At 39.0% G+C, this 20,734-nt stretch overlaps 1 protein-coding gene across 1 annotated transcript; it reads right to left on the bottom strand.

Moving 5' to 3' along the window:
• Window positions 1-212: 212 nt before the first annotated feature.
• On the bottom strand, window positions 213-9,675 carry crebl2 (cAMP responsive element binding protein-like 2). The gene is made up of 4 exons (XM_052030264.1): window positions 9,124-9,675; window positions 6,966-7,159; window positions 6,451-6,595; window positions 213-1,203 (listed from the first exon to the last, which is right to left on the bottom strand). Coding segments are annotated over exons 1-4 (360 nt in total). The 5' UTR covers window positions 9,143-9,675; the 3' UTR covers window positions 213-1,201.
• Window positions 9,676-20,734: the final 11,059 nt, after the last annotated feature.

Raw genomic sequence — 20,734 nt, 5'->3', positions numbered from 1 at the left:
CTGTTGCAATGCAACAGGTAGATCACTTCTTTGGAGAGGGTACCTGATGAAGTTAATGGCTATACATCATCATACTGACATCATTTGGTCATTTCAAGCAGATTCTACTGAAGATTAGTTTGACAGAAACTAGTTATTTCCTTTAAAGGTAACTGTCATCCCGAAATCAATTTTCCCCTTCTGTCTGCTGTAAATAACACAGTGCCACGAGGTCGATTCGAACAAATACCTTTATTAGCAGTGCACCGCTAGGAGAATTCTCTTCAGCACTCCCCGAACAAAGGGCAGACAGACATTTATAAAGGAATTGTCACGCACATCCATGCAAACGGCGCCGCGAGTTTCGGTCAAGCTATAGAGATCCCGAGACAGCTATCACACCTCTTGTCTTAGTATAATTGAGTTATAATCAAGGCTTTCAAAGGCAGGTATCACCCTTTATTGTTCAGACCAAGCCTTCACCTCGATGTTAATTACACCCAGTATCGCCACCGTCTGACATATCAGAATGGTCCGTTACCCGAAACAAAGGCAGTTAACATACTTAACATTCCAACCTAACTAGTGGGTCAGCCGGCTTGCTAGTCCTTGCTAAAGAAGTATAATGCATAAATATACATATTTTGTTTACCAGTTCTAGGTATGGTTGCAATTCTTAACTCTTCACTTCCTCATAACAAGATAAATTTTGATAGCTTTGTGAAAAATATTTATACAGCAAACTGTTGGCCTCAAAGGCAGTTTGATTTTAAAGGAAACCCCTTTTAGCAAAATTCAAGACTTACCCCCTTCTCTGGACAAGGGTAATATAAAGATAAGTGTGTGAAGAAGCAAAATGCAAGAAACATCAACTGTGTTTGATTTGTGGAAAGGCAGTAAAAAGAGCCAAAACGTTTATTAAAAACCCTTCTAATAGGTTAGTAAATGCAACAAATCCATTGCTCTGGTATCAAAAGTGCTCTCAATCTACAATTTTTATTTTGCTTTTAAATTGTAAAATACAAAGGGATAGACAATTTACATTATATACAGCATGGCCAAAAACACATGAATTATACTATTATGAACTTTGACAAAGAATGCAATCAATTATTTTACCTTTCTTCTGATAATTTTCCATTTTACACAATATTAGTTAAACTAGCAAGGAAAATGTATTGATTTTGTTGGTCATTCCCATACCACCACTCTCAGGTAATTCTTCTGTAATTAAAAAAAATGTAAATATTATTAAATGCAAGTTTAAACATCCAAATTTCATGCATGCTAGATATATTTTCACATCAGGATTTAGCAGCTTCACAATCTATCAAATATAATGTTAGCAGCATGTAGCAGCACAAATTACTTGGAAGAATTTCATAATTATAAATAAACCACTTTTTTTTAAAAAAAGCTGTAATTACTTGATGTTGATAAAACACGACTACTACTCCATCACAGAATGAAGCCATGCTGCCTGTCACACTTGTACTGGCTCTATTAAAGTGGAGCCTTGGATTTGCTTTTTCCTTTGCTCCTTCTCCACACACTTCTCACTTTGACACTTTATCTAGTCCCATTTCCCTACCCTCTTCTCATAGCCATGAAATTCTTTCCTTTTGGATAATTATCTAGCTCTTTTCAAAACCACATTTGAATCTGCCTCCACCATTACATCTAGCAGTGCATTCCAAACTCTCACCACTTTCTATATTAAAGCTTTCCTCATTATTTTTGCCAAACACCTTCACTCCATGTTCCCACTGAAACTTTCAATGGGAACATCACTACTCACCCTGTCTACACACATGGTAAACTTCTTCTGCATCCTCTCCGAACTGTTCACATCTTTCCAAAGATGTGGTATTGAGAATTGAGCATAATACTCCAACTGTGGCCAAACCAGTACTACTTTTTGTTTTTTAAAAGATTCATCATGACCCTTGCTCTTGTACTCCATTTATAAAGCCCAGGATCTACATTTAGTCTACCTGCCTGCCACTTTCAATATACCCCCAGATACGCATCTTTTTCATTCCTTTTAGAATTGCACCTTCAAGTTTACATCTCATTCTTCCCACCAAAATGTAAAATATTACATTTCTCAGCATTAAATATCATCTTCCACTAATAAGATCATTCCACTAGCTTGTCTACAAAACTTCTTGAAATGTATTATCATCCTCCCCACAGTTCACCATTCTTCCAAGTTTTGTGTCATTGGCTAGTTTGGAAATAGTGCTGTTAGCCCATGTGGATTAGAATTTCCCAGTTATCAGTTCTAAGGTCATTGTTTCTCTTTATATATTAACAATTAATTTGATACTATGAATGTTATTCAATATTAATGCACTGTCAAGCTATAAACTAAATCAGACTCATTTCTAAATATTAAATACAATAAGGCCTGGTCTCTTAATGGTTCTAGAGCATGTTGCTGCAGAAAATTCCTGCAAACATTCCAAAAATATACTACCTTCCAAACCTGAGTTTCTCTCTCATGAGTCAGTCTTAACCAGCTTGCTGCTTACACAGAGTCTATGCACCTTAGTTCTAGGCTCTCCTAAAAGAAATATTGCCACAGCATCCAAATTAACAAGCACATTTAGAATCTCACATGCTCTAACAAAATTACCTCTTGTACCCCTGAATTCCAGGCAGTATAGGTACAACTTGCTCAGCATTTCCTCATGATCATCCTCATCTCAATAACCAATTGAGCTTGCTGCACTGCCTCCTTTAAATACCGTACACAGCAATCTAGATGTTGTTGCAAAGTCCTATACAGTTGATGCTGAACTTCTTCACTCTTGACCTCCATCACTCTTACAATTTCTTTACAATTTTATAACATGCTACCTTTGAGTTTTGTACAAGACCTGTTTAAAATTCTCAATTTAAATAATTGTTTTTCAATTCTTCCTACCAATGTAGAAAATCTCACTTCCCCACATTTGACTCCATCTTCATACCCACTCACTTAACCTATTTCTATCCCTTTGTAGGCTGCTTGTGTCATCCTCAGCTTCTTTTCTGCCTTTATATCACTGGCATGGGTGAAGGGGATGAGTGTAATCTAGGTTATAAACAGCTGAGGCCTCATCACTGATCCCCAAAGCATCACATTAGATGCAGTTTGCCAATCTAAAAATGATTCATTTATTCCTACCTTTTATGTTATGCCCAATTCCATGAACCTTACTTTGTGCGTCACCTTACAATGTATTTTTTAAGTTCCCAAACAGTACACCCACTGGCAAATTTAATCTATTCTGCTAGTTACAATCTCAAAAACCTAAAATTCATTAAATACCATATTCCTTTCATCGAACTGTTTATTTTGCCTAATGTCCAATTGCTCTATGATTGTGCCCTTTATAATTTTCAGTACTTTCCTGACATTAGACTAACTGGCCTACAGCTCCACATTTTCTCACTCCCTCTTTTCTTAAATAATGTCACATCTGTCATCTGAAAATAGCATAACAAACATTTATTTGGGCCACACGCTTACCCATTCTGCTCAAAGTGTTTTATTCACACATTTTATATTTCTCTCTCCTAGTTTAGTTACTTCACATGCTTTAGTTTTCCCTTTATCTATACCTTGGAAAATGAGCAGAGGCAATAGATGCCTTGGGAAAGAGACCAATGATTCATTGTCATTAATTTCACCAGCAGCCGTGGCTCCTGTACTTTCAAATTATCAGCTGGCCTAATGATAACTATATGGCAATGCTTCCTCCTGCACTGAGTGAATGTGTAAGGGGCTCCCAACCCAACCATGATATGAAGTTTCCAGAATCACAAACTACATCTTAGAGCTATGACGAAAAAAATAAACTCCATCTCCACCCTTTGACACTTTTGACCAGATCATTTTCACACAATTCCTTTCCATTGTCATTCAGTTGAGCAAGACCAATTCACATACAGCCATTTTCATCTATCCAACTGTAATCATAGTTGTACCAATGGCTTCTTTTCCACCCCACCTGCCCCAATCACCTCTGGTGACTCTCAAGTAACTACTCTTGGCTCCACCTATTTTTCATCTGCCACTGCCCTCTGTAACATCATTAAGAAAACTCAGTTTTCATTCGTACCCTCCGAAAGCAAATGATATACCAGCCTTTACTGCAAGAGAGTTGGAGTTCAGAAATAGGGAAGTATTGTTACTACAGTACAGAGTATTGGCAAAGCCACCTATGAAATATTGTGCAGTTATCATCCTTTTATTTAACAAAAGATATACTAGTATTGGAGGCAGAAATTCACTGGGATAATTCCTTGGTGGAGAGGGAGCTAAAGAAATTAGATTTGTATGATTTTGAATTTGGAAGAATGAGGGGTGATCTTTTTGAAGTATACAAGAACCAAAAGGGGGCAAAACGTTTTCACTGGTGGGAGAATTTTGAATGAAGCACATTGTTACAAGGGGTTGGTCATGTAATGCCATCTCACAGAGGGCAATGAATTTCTAGAATTCTCTTCATCTTTAAATAACTTCAAGGTATTTAAAAGAAGTTCAATACATTTTTGAAGGATTGGGGGAATTGTGGGCTACAGGGAACTGGCACAGAAGAGATGAGACCTGGGGCAGATCAGCCATGATCATATTGAATGGCAGACAGGCTTGACGAACCAAGTGGCATATTCCTCCTTTGTGTTTTATACTGTGATAATTCCACTACCATTCTCTCAGAATTGCTGCAATGCTTGGCCAACTCCCACATTAGATGAGCATGTATTTATTCTATCTGAATATGCGGTAGAACAGTGGCATTGTTTTCTGTGCCCATTCCATTTCCTTGTCCAAGTCTGGCAACTGTATGAAAATGATCCAGATCATTTGCAAATTTGGTGTCATACCTGACCATAAGATGAGCTTAGAAGCATATATCCATGCTACTTACAAGACTGCTTTACCTCCATAACATCACCAGCCTCCACTCTTGCCTCAGCTCATCTGTTGCTAAAACCATGCCTTTGTTAATTCCAATGCATTCCAGCTGGCCTCATTCATTCTACTTCAAAACTTGAGATCATTGAAAATTCTGCTGTCCATGCTCTATCTTGCACCAAATCCCATTTCATCCTTTGAAAACTGATACAGAGTAACACAAGAATGCTGTAGCCAATTTCTAAACAAAACTAGCAACAAAATAACAAACAATTTTCTTACACAAGATGCAAACATCATAAATCCAACATTTCTTGTCCATTCCTACTTGCCCTTGAAGAGCGGTATTGATTTAATTAAGGGATAAATATTAGCCAAGACCCTGTTTGGTATTCTGCTCTTTATTGCACTATTGGACTTTATAGCCACCTGGGTGGTAGAAAAGACCTTGGTTTAACATCTCATTTAAAAGTCAGCACCTCCAAAGAGCAGCTGACCTTCTAGTAGTGGATCATTTCTCAACATTACACTAGTTTCAGCCAAGATTTTATTTTTAAATCCCTGAAGTGAGAACCAAACTCTCAAACTTTTGACAGAGACTAAGAGTGTATAATTTTATCATCACTGACACTAATTTAATAACTATGAGTGGCATTACTAGTGCAGTATGTACACCAGAACTTGAGCACGCAGCTGGAGTCAACTAAGATAGCAACATCCATTGTTAAGGCATTTATTTGGACTCTACATCCAAATCATTCTGGGCTAGTTGTCTAGTTCTGATGAAGGGTGTTCAACCCGAAACATCAATTCTGTTTCTCTTCCCATAGATGTGGCTTGACCTGCTGAGTATTTCCAACGTTTTCTGTATTTATTTTGTGCAACAATGTGCCTGAATACAGAAAAAATGTTGGGGGGGGAGAAGAGAAAAAAAAAAGAGAGAGAGCTTCTGAAGCATCACTGAACAATGAGTGACAACAAAAGCCAAGTGGCAGATTTAGTAAGCAGCCTTGACTGGAAGATGTATTCAATTACTTCATAAAGGGAATATTATAAATACAGTAGTGTTAGATATCACCAGAACCAAGAAAATACCACAGGCAACCCAGATTAGCTTCATGTTCCTCCCAGCTAAAGGTATTATAGCAAGAAAACAAAAGTAGTAAGAGTCAGGGGATCATCCAAAAGTATAAAATTTCTAAGGAAATTCCCTTCCTCCCCTCCAAGATACCAACCTTTTGTTGGGGGCATTTCAGTTTGTGCATTTGTATCATAACACAATTAATCTGCAAATCTGTCCAACTAATGTACCAAGGCTTATTTTTGAGTAGAGTTTCAAAGCTGGGCCTGACTGATTTCATGCTATGCTCACATACATAATTTCAGCAAAGCTTACTTGATAGTAATCAGGAAGAGGCTAATTTCCCCCACAGACACCAAGGGAATGACTCCAAACCTTGATGAGATCAGCTAACAATTTGCAGAGTAAGCCAAAATATGAATTTTACAAAACTCATGATTACTCAATAAATTATTTCAAATTATTTAATTAAATAAATACTCACAAGACAAATTGGCACTTCCTTCACTTCTCGTTTTCCCTGGCTTGTTTGTGGACTGTTGTGCTTTGCTCTGATCATCCCCTGTCAGAAGTGCTTTTATTTCTGATGGTATCTTCCCTTGGTCCATTGCTGTACACCATTGCTTGTACTATAAATCAAATCAAAAGATACTGTCTAAGCTTCAAGCAGGTGCAGAATGAAGCTTTGAAGGTTATTTTTAGGACAAAAAAAAAATCCAGTTGGTGGTGTTTGCTTAAATCTTTCTGAATACAATAGACCAACAAGCCAGGTCCCAAATGTTATGAGGAATTAGCCCAAAACACAGCAAGGCTTGAAAACAAAAACTATTTATATTTTATTAAGCATCGTTCACAAAAAAATAGAAATTTTAAAGAACATATGTTCTAAACAATATATAATCCAGGGGGATTGAAAAACCACTTACAAAGAAAATTGCAAACTATATTTACACACACCAAACCATCATGGCAATTCTGTTCATCAACATTTTCACATACCATTTCTAGCTCTTCTCTCAGAGCACAAATTGCTCTCTCTCTTCTAGATACAAGTTCTTCCAAATACTGATAGCGCAATTTCTTTCTTGCTCGGCATTCTCTAGCACTCTGGCGACTTCTCTCAAGCTTTGCCTTTAAATCAATTTTCGCAGGTTTACGGCCTCGCTTTCCAGGTTTCTTCACTTTACCTCCCACTGCCTGCATGAGGAAAAATGTTAGCATGATACAAATTCAAAGATAATTTTATTTCTTATGATTACACAGGAGCATAAGAAACTGGAGCACGAGTAAACCATTTGGCCCCTGGAACCTGATCTATTGTTCATATAGATCATGGTTAATTCTTATCTCAAATACCATTTTCCTGCACTATTCCAATATCCCTCCAATAACCAGAAATCTATCAAACAGCTCAATTAAAACATTAAGTTTTGAATACAGTCAACGACCAAGCCTGCACCGACTGTGAATTCCAAAGATACACTGCCTGCCATGTGAAGAATTTGCTCCTTATTACAGCCTCAGATACACATAGTTCTAGATTTGACAGTGGGAGAAAAACCCTCCAAAGACTTTGTAATATTTCAATAAGATCATGTCTCGTTCATCTAAATGCTAGAGAATAGAGGCCTAGTCTACTCAATTTCAACTCATTTAACAGACCTGCCATCCTATTAGACCAGTCTGGTGAATTTTGCTCCAATCCCTCCATAGCAAGTATATTCTTCCCCCTTCCTCCCCCCCCCCCCCCCCACAGTGTTTCTCTCCACCAAGTTGTCCACTCACTTGTCTACATTTCCTTGCATCTTCATCATTACTCATTTATATTAGAGTACTACAACCCAGAAGCAGGCCCTTCAGCCCATCTAGTCCATGTCAACCTGATCTTCTGCCTAGTTCCACCTACCTGCACCCAGACCATATCCCTCCCAACCCCTCCCATCCATGTACTTATCCAAACTTCTCTTAAATGTTACAATTGAACCTGCATCTACTACTTCCACTGGCAGTGCAGTCCATACTTGCACCACCCTAAGTGAAGAAGTTCCCCCTCACATTTCACCTTTCCCCCTAAACCAATGTCCTCTAGTTCTAGTCTCATCCAACCTTAGGGTGAATGCAGTCAGGCTTTTTCCCCTATCTATACCCCTCATAATTTTATATACCTCTACAAGATCTCCCCTCATTCTCTTGTACTCCAGGGAATAAAAGTCCTAACCTATTCAATCTTTCTCTATAACTCAGGTCCTCAAGTCCCAGCAACCTCCTTGTAAATTTTCTCTGCACTCTTTCAAGCCTATTGATTTTTCCTGTAGGTAGGTGACCAGAACTGCACACAGTACTCCGAATTTGGCCTCACCAACATCTTGTACATCTTCAACATAACATCACAACTCCTCTACTCAATGCCCTGATTTATGAAGGCCAAAGTGCCAAAAGCTCCCTTTACAACCCTATCTACCTGTGACACCACTTTCAAGGAACTATGGATCTGTATTCCCAGGTCACTCTGTTCTACCACACACCTCACAGCCCTACCATTCACTGCGTAAGTCTTACCCTGGTTTGTCCTCCCAAAGTGCAGCACCTCACACTTGTCTGCATTACATTCAATCTGCCATTTTTCTGCCTATTTTCCCAGCTGGTCAAGATCACACTGCAAGATTTGATAGCCTTCCTCACTGTCCACTACACCCCCAACCTTGGTGTCATTCACTAATTTTGCTGATCCAGTTTACCAATCATCTAAATCATCACCAAGTTTCATGTTATCAATACACTTAGAAACGTTACATTTGGTCCTCTCAAACAAATTCTCAATTTGATTGTGAATAACTGGGAAATCACTTTCAATTACATTAATGAGATGTTGCAAGCAATTTCACTACACAGCCTTAACATCTCATGACAAGCTTCTAAACTCGTTTTACCTAAGCGTACCCATAGTAATAGACCAATTTAAACATCTAGAAACATTCAAGATAGCAATGAATAGGAGCTAAATTGGTGTAGTGGCAAGCTTAAAACAACGGACTGCTCCTTATTTATTGCAAATGTATAAGTGGAGAGGTAATAGCCGTAAGCCAAAATGTGAATGACAGCAGCGCTTGAGGCGCCTCCATCAGACGTGGTTCGTCCCCGGTTCTCCGCTGCACACTTGCCTTACTCTCATCCATACTGCGCCGCTCACTCCTCCTCTACACCCCACCGTCCGGGGCGGGCTCAGGCCCCAAGCAGGAGACGATGGGCGGGCAGATAGTTCAAGCCTCGGGCAGGAGACGGCGGGCGGGCAAATGGTTCAGGCCCCGGGCAGGAGACGAAGAGCGGATGGTTGAGGCCCCGGTCACGGACGGATGGATGGTTGGTTGGTTGGTTGAGGCCCCGGTCACGGACGGATGGTTGGTTGGTTGAGGCCCCGGTCACGGACGGATGGATGGTTGGTTGGTTGAGGCCCCGGTCACGGACGGACGGATGGTTGGTTGGTTAGTTAGTTCAGGCCCCAATCACGGGACGACGGGCGAGCAGCTCAGACCCCGATCACAGACGGCGAACGGATGATTAGTTCAGGGCCCCGGTCACGAGCAGGTGATTGGTTCAGGCCCCCCCCACCCCCGGTCACCGGCAGATGATTGGCTCAGGCCCCCGGTCACGGGACGGGTCAGGCGGGGTGGGGTCTCGCGCCCAGACGGTTTCAGTTTAAAAACGCCCAACCGTCGCTGGAAAACAGGCACTGCCCTGAGTGCGCATGTGTGTAATGGTGTCATCACCCGGCGACTGGAAACGTCATCAACAGCGCCCGCCTACTCTGCTGCTCTCTGGTCCCCGAGTGCCGGTGGGCGGTGGTTCGGGGGTTCGGTCCCTGCACCTGTCTGGGTCTGGGTCTGGTGACCGTGTTGTAGCCAGTGATAACCACAAATTACCATTCAGCTCCACTTTAGTATGGGTTCTGGGTTCTCATCTGATTAATGTTCGATTTTGCGAGAAGTGTTTTCCCCAAATGATCGTCAGCCGCGTTATTCTGGATTTTTCTTTCAGGCCAGAAGAACATTTATGACATTTCGCTTCGCTTCACTTCACTGAGTGGCCCTGATACTCCGGTTGCACCTTTACTTTCGTTGCTTGGATTCGTGGCATGTTTACTTCTGAGGACTGGAATGCTTCACGTCGCATCCTGGCATCGAATTTTCATGGCCTTTCTGATTAAAAAGCAAGTGAAATGTCAGCTTTCTTATGTGGCCCAACTCTTGCGCACTCACACTCGAAAGATAAAACAAAAAAAAAATAAAAAAACTGCAGATGCTGGGGGAAATAGAAAATAAAAACAGAAAATGCTAGACGTACTTGGTGAGATGTCACATGGAAAGAAACGGAGTTAATGTTTCAGATGGAAGACTTTTCATCAGAAGGAATATTATAACTATTGCCTTGGTTTAAAATAGCCTCGTTTTTGTCTGTTCATTTTGAAATCTGGGCATCACTGGGCTGCATTTATTGCCCATCCCTAATTGTCCTAATTACTGGATTAGCAGTTTGAGTTCTGGACCATCGATCCAGAGACATGAGTTTGAATACAACATAGACAATTTAAATTCAAGTAATTCATAAATCTGGAGAAAAAATGTAAGAGTAACCATGAAACTACTGGAATGTTGTAAAAACCTAACTAGTTCACTAATAATCTTCAGCAAATGCCATATGTGATTCCAAACCCATCAATGCGGTTGACTCTTGACTGCTTCTCCACTTCTTGAGCAATTAGGGATTGACAATAAATGCTCGCATTGCCAGCAAAGTCCACATCTAGTGAAAAAGAAATTGTTACTATTTATGTTTTATTCCCATAATCTTATACAGACCCTTCTAAAATAAAAAAATAGCATTTTCCTATTCAATTTTGCATCATTATGCAGACTTGCTTTCTTAAATGTATGTCATAAATCATTATTTTTATAGTAAGTAAATGTCTAAATTCTTGTGATGAAATTGCCAATGCCCAACAGCACATTGTAAAAGGTGGAAACTTTAAAGTACAATTCATCAGAAGGGCTAATTATTACTTATCTCTTAAAACAATTACATTTTTAAAGTACATCTTAAATGAGTACTAATTTCTCTTATAAATTTCACTGAGCATCCTGTGCAGAAATGACAAAATCAACTTTAACTTACCTTATGCAAATTGATAAATTTCATACACATCAAAATACTGTTTAGAAATGCAGAAGTTAATTCAGATCTATCAATTTGCACTTGAAGTTGCAAAATAGCTTAAACTATTTGTCACTCAAAAATTTTTGTCACACAAAAAGCCTAATTCTGCTTCTTTAAATGTGTTTACAATCTGCTAATGTAGTTCCAGATTCAATAGTTCTACTATAATTAGAACTTAAAGCAGGACTTATCTTCCTGCCAGAAGGCTTGTCTTTCTGATCTCTTTCAAATTAATTTCCAAGATCTGGGTATCACTGGCAAGCTAGGATTTATTGCCTGTCCCTAATGGCCTTGAGACAGTGATGGCGATTTGCCTTCTTGAACCTCTGCAATGCTTCTGATGAAGATATTTCTACCATGCTCTTAGGTATGGAGTTCCAGGATTTAGATCCAGCAATGATAAATATACTTCCAAGTCAGGATGGTATGCAATTTGGAGGGGAAACTTGTCCTTCTTGAGAGTAGAGGTTGCTGATTTGGGAGGTGGTGTCAGAGTAGCTTTGCTGATTAACTGTTGTGCTGGTACATACTGTGGGCTGCAGGTGGAAGGAAAGAATGTTTAGGATGGTTAATGAGATACCAAATAAGTGGGCTGCTTTATTCTGGATGGAGCTGAGCTTCTTAAGAGTTGCTGGCACTGCACATATCCAGACAAGTGAAGAGTATTCCATCACACTCCTGACTTGTGCCTTGTAGCTTGGTGGAAAGGCCTTGAGATGTCAGGGGGTGAGTCACACGTCACAGCATACCTGGCTTCTGAGCTGCTGTTGTCGCTGTCATACTTATGTGGCTATTACAGTTGAGTATCTAGTCAGTGATGAGATTCAGGAATATTGATGGTGGGAGATACTATGATGGTAATATTATTGAATGCCTTCTTGGATGTGGTCATTGCTTGGCACTTTTGTGGCAGGAATCTTACCAGCCATTTATTAGCCCATGCCTGAATGTTGTCTAGGTCTTTTCCTGCATGCAGGTATGGGTAGTTTCATTAGTTGAGAATTGCAAATAGAATTTAACATTGTGCACTCATCAGCAAACATTCTCACTTCTGACCTTATGATAGAAAGATGGACATGGATGAAGCAGCTGAATATGGTTGGGCCTAGGAGACTATTCCGAGGAACTCCTGCAAGAGATGTCCTGGGGCTGAGATTTTTGACCTTGAGCAACCACAACTATCTTCCTCTATGTGATGTATTATACTCCTACCACTCCGGTGTTTTCCCTATGATCCTTATTGTCTTCAGTTCTACTAGGGGGTTTTGATGCCACCCTTAGTCAAAAGATTAATATCAAGGGTAGCAATTCTCATCTCACCACTAGAATCCAGCTCTTTGATCCATGTTTGGACCAAGGCTGTGATAACGTCTGGAGCCAAGTTGTCCTAGCAAAACCAAAACTGGGCATTGGTGAGTAAGTGTTGCTTGATAGCACTGTTGACAACAGCTTCCATCACAATTCTGGTGATTAAATACTATCAATATGACATAAGGAAGTGAAAATCATTTGTAGAACTTTATAGCATTAAACAGATGGAAGCTATGAACTAGTAATGGGCCAAAAAGTAGCACATGTATTTTTAACTCCATTTGCAAAGGTGAAAAATGAAAAGATCTTGCGAGTGATTATGAATCATCTTCACTGTTCTCAAACTGGGTCAAAATTATAACCTTTCAACTGGCACCAGTGCCCTAAGACTATAAAAGTTTAAAAGTTTTCAAGAGTTACATTCTTAAGCACATCTGCAGGTGTAAATATATACAAATAGATAAGAACACAAGAAAGGGGAGCAGGAGTAGGCCATACGAACCCTCAAGACTGATGCACCACTCAGTAGGACAGAGCTGATCTGATTGTGGCCCTATTCCACTTTCTCGACTGTTCCTCATAACCTTTGACCCCCTCTAGAGTAGAACAAAACTGTGATTCAGCCTCCACAGCTCTCTGGAGGAGAGAATTCCAAAGGTTCTTGATGAACTAAGGGAAGAAATTCTTCCTCTTGTCCATGTTAAATGGATGACCCCTTATTCTGAAACTGTGATCCTTTATTCTAGATTCTCCTGAGGGGAAGCTCCTTTCAGCATCCACCTTGTTAAGTGTTGTTAGAATCTTATATGCTTCAATAAGGTGACCTTTCATTCTTCTTAATTTACATTGAGTATAGTCCAGCTTGCTCAACTTTTCCTCATAAGACCAGAAGACCTCATGGTATAAGACCTCCTACCAGAAATCAATCTGCTGAGCATTTTCTGAATTGTGAGTATATCTCTCCCTGAGGCCCCACAATGTTCCATGTGTGGTCTCAACAATGCTCTATGATTGTGGCAAGACCTCCCTAGTTTCAGTCTCCATCCCTTTTGCAGTAATACTGAGGACAAGATTAGTTACAGTCTCTCCACAAGTGATTGAGCTGCTGATGTTAATAATCAAAAGTAATGAGATCTATGAATTGGAGATCAGAATTCTATCAAAATAAATCACATTTCTTGAAGTAGTCTGTCAGTTTCACTACAAACGAGTGAGGCCACACAAAGGTGCAATATCCATCACAGCATCTGATGTTTCCTAAATAATTCCATTGTTTTTGCTGCTGTGAACTTACCCAGTGATTACTTCTGTGTGAAAATCAGCCTTGCACCAGTTAAAGCTGGGGCCTAGTCTTATTTTAGGTTTCATTCCACACTTATGAAAAAGTAGAGAAAACTTTAGATGCTGGAAGGTATTGATGAAATGGTGACCTGAAATATTAATTCTGTTTCTTTCTCTACTGATGCTATGCTAATTACCATTTTATATACTTCAGCAAGGTTCTGTCCCAACGTACTCTTTATAAAGTTGAAAAATGGAAGCTTCTCGAGCCTTTACTTTTAACCCAGCCACAAATACTGTGGCTGAAAGTGCAAATCAGAAGCTGTGTATACTGCAGCAAGTTACTCACCACCTGACACCTCAAAGCCTTGTCAGGAATGTGATGGAATACTCTTCACCTTCCTGGATGAGTGCATCTCTGACAACACACAAGAAGTTCAACACCATCCACAAAAAGTCAGTCAGCTTGATTGGCAAACCATCAAACACCCTAAACCTTCATTCCTTCCATTAGTGGTGTACTTTAGCTGCAGCTTGTGCAGAATGTACTGCAATTGTCTGCCTAGGCTACTCCAACAGCACCTAACAAACTTCTGATAACCTATCACCAAGAAGGACAAGGGCAGTAGGCTCATACAAAAACTGTCACCACGAGACACCATCATGATTTGGAAATATATCATAATTCCTTCATTGGGGCTGATTCTAAATCCTGGAGGACCCCGCCGCACAGCATTGAGGGAGTATCTTCACCAGAACTACAGTAGTGCTTCATGAAGATGACTTACCAGACTTACCATCAGTTTCTTAAATGTACTTGGGGATAGGCAATAAAAGCTGGCATTACCTTTGATGGTGGCATCTGAAATGTAATTTATACTTGAAAGGGAAGAGGGGAACCCTAAGGGAGACTCACTGGGAATTCCACGGTGGTCATGGGAATTGAAGATCAAGTTAGAGCACGGGGTGTGAAGCCTTGCAGTTAGATGAATGCTTTGGATGTGTTGTGATGCTCAGGCAAGTCACCTCCAAGCTTCAATTTGGTGGTGAAGGCCTGCTTCTGCATGCATGCATGGACTAATTTTATATAGGTGCTTCTCATAAACTAGACCTCTAGATGGAGCACTCTTCAACAGACCCAAGAAAAGGAGAAAGAAATATGAAGGAACTACCTCCAGAGAATTACTCTGGATTGGTTGGTTGTGGTTTAGCATGGATAATGAGAAATGTTTTCTTCCACCTAAAGGAACAAGATAAAAGCCATTGATGCTTTTTCTATGCTTCTTTTCCAAATTATACAAATTACACTTTTCCAAATTATTATTCCATAAAAAGAGGCATGCCAAAAAAATACTCCAGTTAGTATTTATTATCAAAGGATTTGAGAACAATTTTAATAACCTATGAATCTACACTCAAGTTCAGGAAAAGTCAATTGGACTGCTCTGTCTATGAGATAAATCTAACCCATCCTTTCTTGCTCACTTCAATCTCTAAGAGAGCAAAAGAAGAAGCAGAGAAAAATTTCTTCAATCAGCTTAGGATTTGCCTTTTGATGCCAGCGGGCAACCTTGTAACTTCCAAGAGGTAACAGTGGCTAATACCTCAACCCCGTTGATCCATCAACCTGGAGATGCTTTCCACTTGTAAGTTCTCCTTTGGATGCTTATGGCAAATATGTTCTGAATGTGATAGCCACAGTGATAACTTGTTGCAAAGGGCAATTATTCCCTGAAGAACAAACTTCTCGATCTCCAACATAACTCTGAGCCTCTACCACTAATTCCTCTATTTATCTAACCACCCTGCTACTAACTCTGTAAAGACTTTTTCCCAGGGTGACAATGGCTAGCACGAGGGGACATAATTTTAAGGTGGTTGGGGGAAAGTATAAGGGGGATGTCAGGGGTAAGTTTTTTTACACAGAGAGTGGTGGGTGCGTGGAATGCACTGTCGGCAGAGGTTGTGGGGGCAGATACATTAGAGACATTTAAGAGACTCTTAGACACATGAATGATAGAAAAATAGGGGGCTATGTGGGAGGGAAGGGTTAGATAGATCTTAGAGCAGGATAAAATGTCGGCACGACATTGTGGGCCGAAGGGCCTGTACTGTGCTGTAGTGTTCTATGTTCTATACCCCAAACCTAATCTAAATTCTGACCATCCATATTCTGACCAAGACTTTTCCACATCTCAAATTTGCCCATAACCTTAATACCAAATTCTAAGATCAATTATGATACTTAAATAAACTGCATCACCTTGGCAACAATCCTATTATCCTACTATAGTACCTACTATTTTAATCCCAACCACAATAAAGTAAAACCATCAGACATTGACAATAGAAAGTAGAAAACAGATGGAAGTGGCAGAAGCAGTAATAATAATAAGACGATAAATACAAGACAGGTCGAGCATTCTCCTGCCTACGTTCTTCAGTGTAACACTAGCTTTATGGACTATATTCATGTTCACAGTTCTCTGCTTATCTAACTAAACCATTCAACTCACCTAACAGAATGAACTCCTATAATTTTAAAGAGATTTGTTTATTTTGAACAATTTAAGATTGTTTTCAAAACAGTGGCTTAAGTAATTTTATATAATCATACACCACGTCTATATACTAATAATGCCCTAAGTATCTTCCAGGCTAGTATGTTAGTTCCTCCCTTACTATTACTCCTATCTGTTACATAAAACTATGAATGAACTTTCATTGATTAATGAGTCATTAAATTCTGTTGCAGTATTAAGTAGGAACAATGTATCTCAAATGTGTTTTTAGTAAAGAAAATGTAGTGGCTAGAGCCTGTTCCTATTCAGAACTTGCCAGTTTTGTTGTAGAACCTCCATCTGTAACATTGATTCCAACTTTCAATCTCCACGAGAATGCTGGGCATTTCCTACAGCTGTGCATTTCACAACTTTTGCATTCCTTTGTATTCTTTAATTGCCATCATAGCTTTTATGTTCCTTTGTTTACATTTTTTCTCCCTAACTGTACACATTTTCTATCAACAAGGTGACTTCATCTACAGCTTATCCACGTGTGACCCCAGCCTCACCCTTTGTCCTATCCGTCTCTACCGAACCCTCTCTACCGAAACCTCTGTTTTCCCTGACCTGCTGTCTTTATTCATTTCCTTGTCTGTTGTCTTCATTTATGTTCATATACTGGATGTGGATGTCAATGAAAAGGCCAATATTTATTGTTCTTTCATAATTGCCTTTGAAAATGTAATGGTGTGCCACCTTCTAGAAGTACTGGACTTTCAGTAAGTTCCAGAATTTAGTTTCTTGAAGGAACAACAGCACAATTTGAAGTTAGGATGGTTTGCTGGTTGGTTGTGGAGACTCTTGGTACGCCAGAAGTGTGAGGAAGTTGAAGCTTAATGTGGTGATTAGGGTGCCAATCATGTAGGCTGCTTTGTTTCCTGTAAGTTTTGGAATTGTGCTCTTCCAGGTGAGTGGAGTGTGTTCTACAACACCCTTGTAGATAATGGAAATGCTTTGGAGAGTCAGAAGATGAGTCATTCCCCTGCCTCCGATGTGCCCTTGCAGATATAGGATGTATGTGCAGATGAGCTTCTGTTCAATGGCAACATGAGCTAGTTGACAGAGGATGTATGTGCAGATGAGCTTCTGTTCAATGGCAACACGAGCTAGTTGACGGAGGATTTGGCATTCATAATGCTGTTAATGTTAAGGGATGTGAAAAACACTGTATTGGGTGGAGATTTCAATTGCCTAATACTATTGAGAAATAAATATTATTTGTAACTTCTCAAGCCTAAAGTTGTCCAGTTGTTGCTGCATGTGGGAACAGACTGCTTTGATTTTAAAAAAATATATGATTTGAATTGAAGAAGGTACAGCCATCAACAAGCATCCTCATTTCTGTCTTTATAACAAAGATCATTGATGAACTGACTGAAGATAGTTGGGCCTAATGTACTGTGTTGAGGAACTTTGTTTTGTGGCTGAGTTCGTTAGCCTCCAATGACCATGGTCATCTTCCAATATACTAGTTATAAAACCAGCAAGCTGAGAATTTCCCCTTTAATTTCCATATCTGTATTGGCTTCTTGATGCCATAATGCTCTTTACTCACATTGAAAATAAACTCCCTTGTTCATTCAGTACAGCTGGAATTTTATATTATGTTGTGTTGTGATTGCTGAATATAGTTTCAATATTTTTAAGTGTACTATAAGGTCTCTTGAAATTATAACCAAATGATTTAAACAAATTAATGAATTTATATGAATTTAAGCAGATTTCTAAATATTCATCATATAGCACAAAAGTCAATTTCTCCAAAAAAAAGGGATGTAAATTTGTGAAAGCACAGTTTTTCTGTACTTTTTGTAAGTTCAGCCAATTAAATGAAATCTAAATCCTGGTTTTACCTCTAAGGAGGCTCAAAACATGGGCTAGGGTAGAGGGATGGGAGAGATGGGAATGTTGGGAAGACAAAGCTATATGACCATTACTGCAAGGGCATGAGACATTTGAGCAGATAATAAAAATGACCAGTTTCACAAGTGCAAAACAAAAGCAAATAGCAGCACAATGTTCTGTTATTCACAGCATGTACTTTCATTTGTAAATTTGGCATGTAAACAAAAGACTATTATTATGGCTACACTGATGACAGAGGTAGAAGATAAGTGGGCAGGCCATTTGAAATTCATGAAATGTTTGTAGCATCATGTGTGCTTAGTTTTGATTTTTTTTAGCTATACTTCTTTTATTCCATAAAGAATCTAGGTTGTTTCCACAAAGTATTGCTCATTCTCAAAGGGCAAGCAAATCAATTCATGGTCTCACAAATATCTTGTTACATTCAGTTCTTCTTCAGCCTACACCAAGAAATATGCCTTGTTTTGCATACCTTTTGTTTGCTAGCACTTGCTTTAGTTTTAGTATTGCAGACAATATCTGTTCTAACATATTACAAATATTTATGGTATGTCTAAAAAGTATTTGTCATATGTCCATGCTATATGATAATTTTCAACATCTTTTCAAGAATATTAATAGGCAATTTGAGGGCAAAGATTAATGAGATGCAGAACTTGTCAATATTGTGTTAACAACATGGACAAAAATGTCAGATAAGGGATAACTGGTTGATTCTATTTTATGGGGGGGGAATGGGGCTTTGGAGCATGTTCAGGGAGTTAAATCATGAGGCATTTTTAAGGTGTGAAAGGGGCAACAGAAAGAAAATAGCTAAATATGAGAATGTTTTCAGTTAAAAATGTCATGATTACTCTTTTTAGAAACACAGAAGATTAAAATTTCATACTAACAGATGTGTGTTCAAGCAGCAGCCAGATTACAGTCAGGTGATGTTACAATGGTGGAAGTAGGTAGTCTTGGCGAAGGAGTGGATGTGTGGTCAGAAGTTCATGTCAAAGTTAAATATGATACCAAATTCACAAACCATCACATTTGTTCATAGTCAAACACCAGAGAGAAGAAAGGAACATGTGGCTAGGAATGGAGTTGTGGCTTTGATTTTCCTAATATTTCTCAGAATAAAATCTGTACATCCAGTACAAGCTTCTGGACAAAAAGTATGGAAAATTAGAGACTGTGAAGGAATTATAATTAATAAATCTCTTAACCTTTATGCCTACAAGTAGAATTCCTTATGATTATAGTTTTCCATTTTTCCTTTTCATAACAGAACATCCAGAATTTTGTGCAGTTGTCAAACTTTGCATCAATTCACCATTACTTTTTTGCTCCTGTGCTGAATCTCCTTGCATAAAACCAAAATTTTTATTGTCCTTTCTTATAAATTTTAACTACTAACAGTTGCATGAAAGTAATTATGTACTCTTGCTCTCAAGTTTTTCTGGTCATCTAGTCTTTTCAATGCTTTTCCATTAACTGTATATTCTCTTTGTGTATTCCTCTAAATCTATTTACTTAATAATTATGCATAGTCAGTAGCACCTGACATTTGTCTAAGGATTGAGGCAGTATGGTTCTCTGTTAGTCACCCTATTGCATTTGGGTGATGCCATTCTTTGATTGCCATTAAAGAGGCATCAACAACATAAAACTGATACTGAATCACTTACCAGCCCATTTAACTGATGTTCCAGCTGCCATCATTTTGATGAGGTCTGAGGAGGATATTTGCACTAATCAGTGCCCTGTGATGTCTGTAGAATCAGAAAGTAATCTTGCGGTACAAATGGCCCCTGCATAATAACTGGATTATCCTGTGGATATTCAGTAAATTGAGAAACAACACTGGTACTGAGTTCCTAAAAGCTCAAGAGCTAACTCAAATTGCTTTGTAGTGGTTGTTCAACTATGCTGAATAGATAATATCTATTATAATATTCTGATAAGGAAACTCTGAGGATTGGGTGAACAGCTGAAAGGATGCAGGAAATTGGAAATAAAAATGGAAGGTGCTGGAAACACACTAAAAGTTTAGAAGCATCTGTGGAGAGAAAAGTAGCAAATATTTGAATGTAGTGATCTGATAAAATTCATAGACCTGAAACATTAACTGTCTTTCTCTCCACAGATGCTGCTTTACCAGCTGATAAATTTAACGTAGTACATAAGACAATAACATGAAAGCTCTAAACAACTCCCTGTCCTCTACCATAACAATAGTATGCCTTCTGCATTACATTTGCATTATTTCATGTTCGCTTTATTCAGGACTTTCTAACTTAATTTCACAGAGCGGTACAATGTTGCTGAGGCTTGCCTGGAATGTTGATGTTTTAACAAGAACTGCATGCAGCCCCATTCATAAAGCAAAGAAATTGCCCCCTAACTAGGCCACAACAGGTGCAGCAACTGTCAGCAGTTATTTATAAATGAACATGTTGGCTTCTACAGTGTCAAATATGGTAAGTATGACCCAGTTTATTGCAATATACAACATAGTTTAAAAGGTGGTAATTCATAGTAAAAAAAATT

Source organism: Pristis pectinata, chromosome 15, assembly GCF_009764475.1.
Source record: "Pristis pectinata isolate sPriPec2 chromosome 15, sPriPec2.1.pri, whole genome shotgun sequence".
Taxonomy (NCBI): domain Eukaryota; kingdom Metazoa; phylum Chordata; class Chondrichthyes; order Rhinopristiformes; family Pristidae; genus Pristis; species Pristis pectinata.
This window is presented reverse-complemented; position numbering and strand designations above follow the sequence as displayed.

Bases quoted from the DNA above. Each gene is read 5' to 3' on its own strand.
- crebl2 (XM_052030264.1), bottom strand. The intron at 6,596-6,965 runs GTATGTGAAAAT...TTTGATTTATAG, and splicing joins TGAGAGAAGAGCTAGAAATG to TACAAGCAATGGTGTACAGC.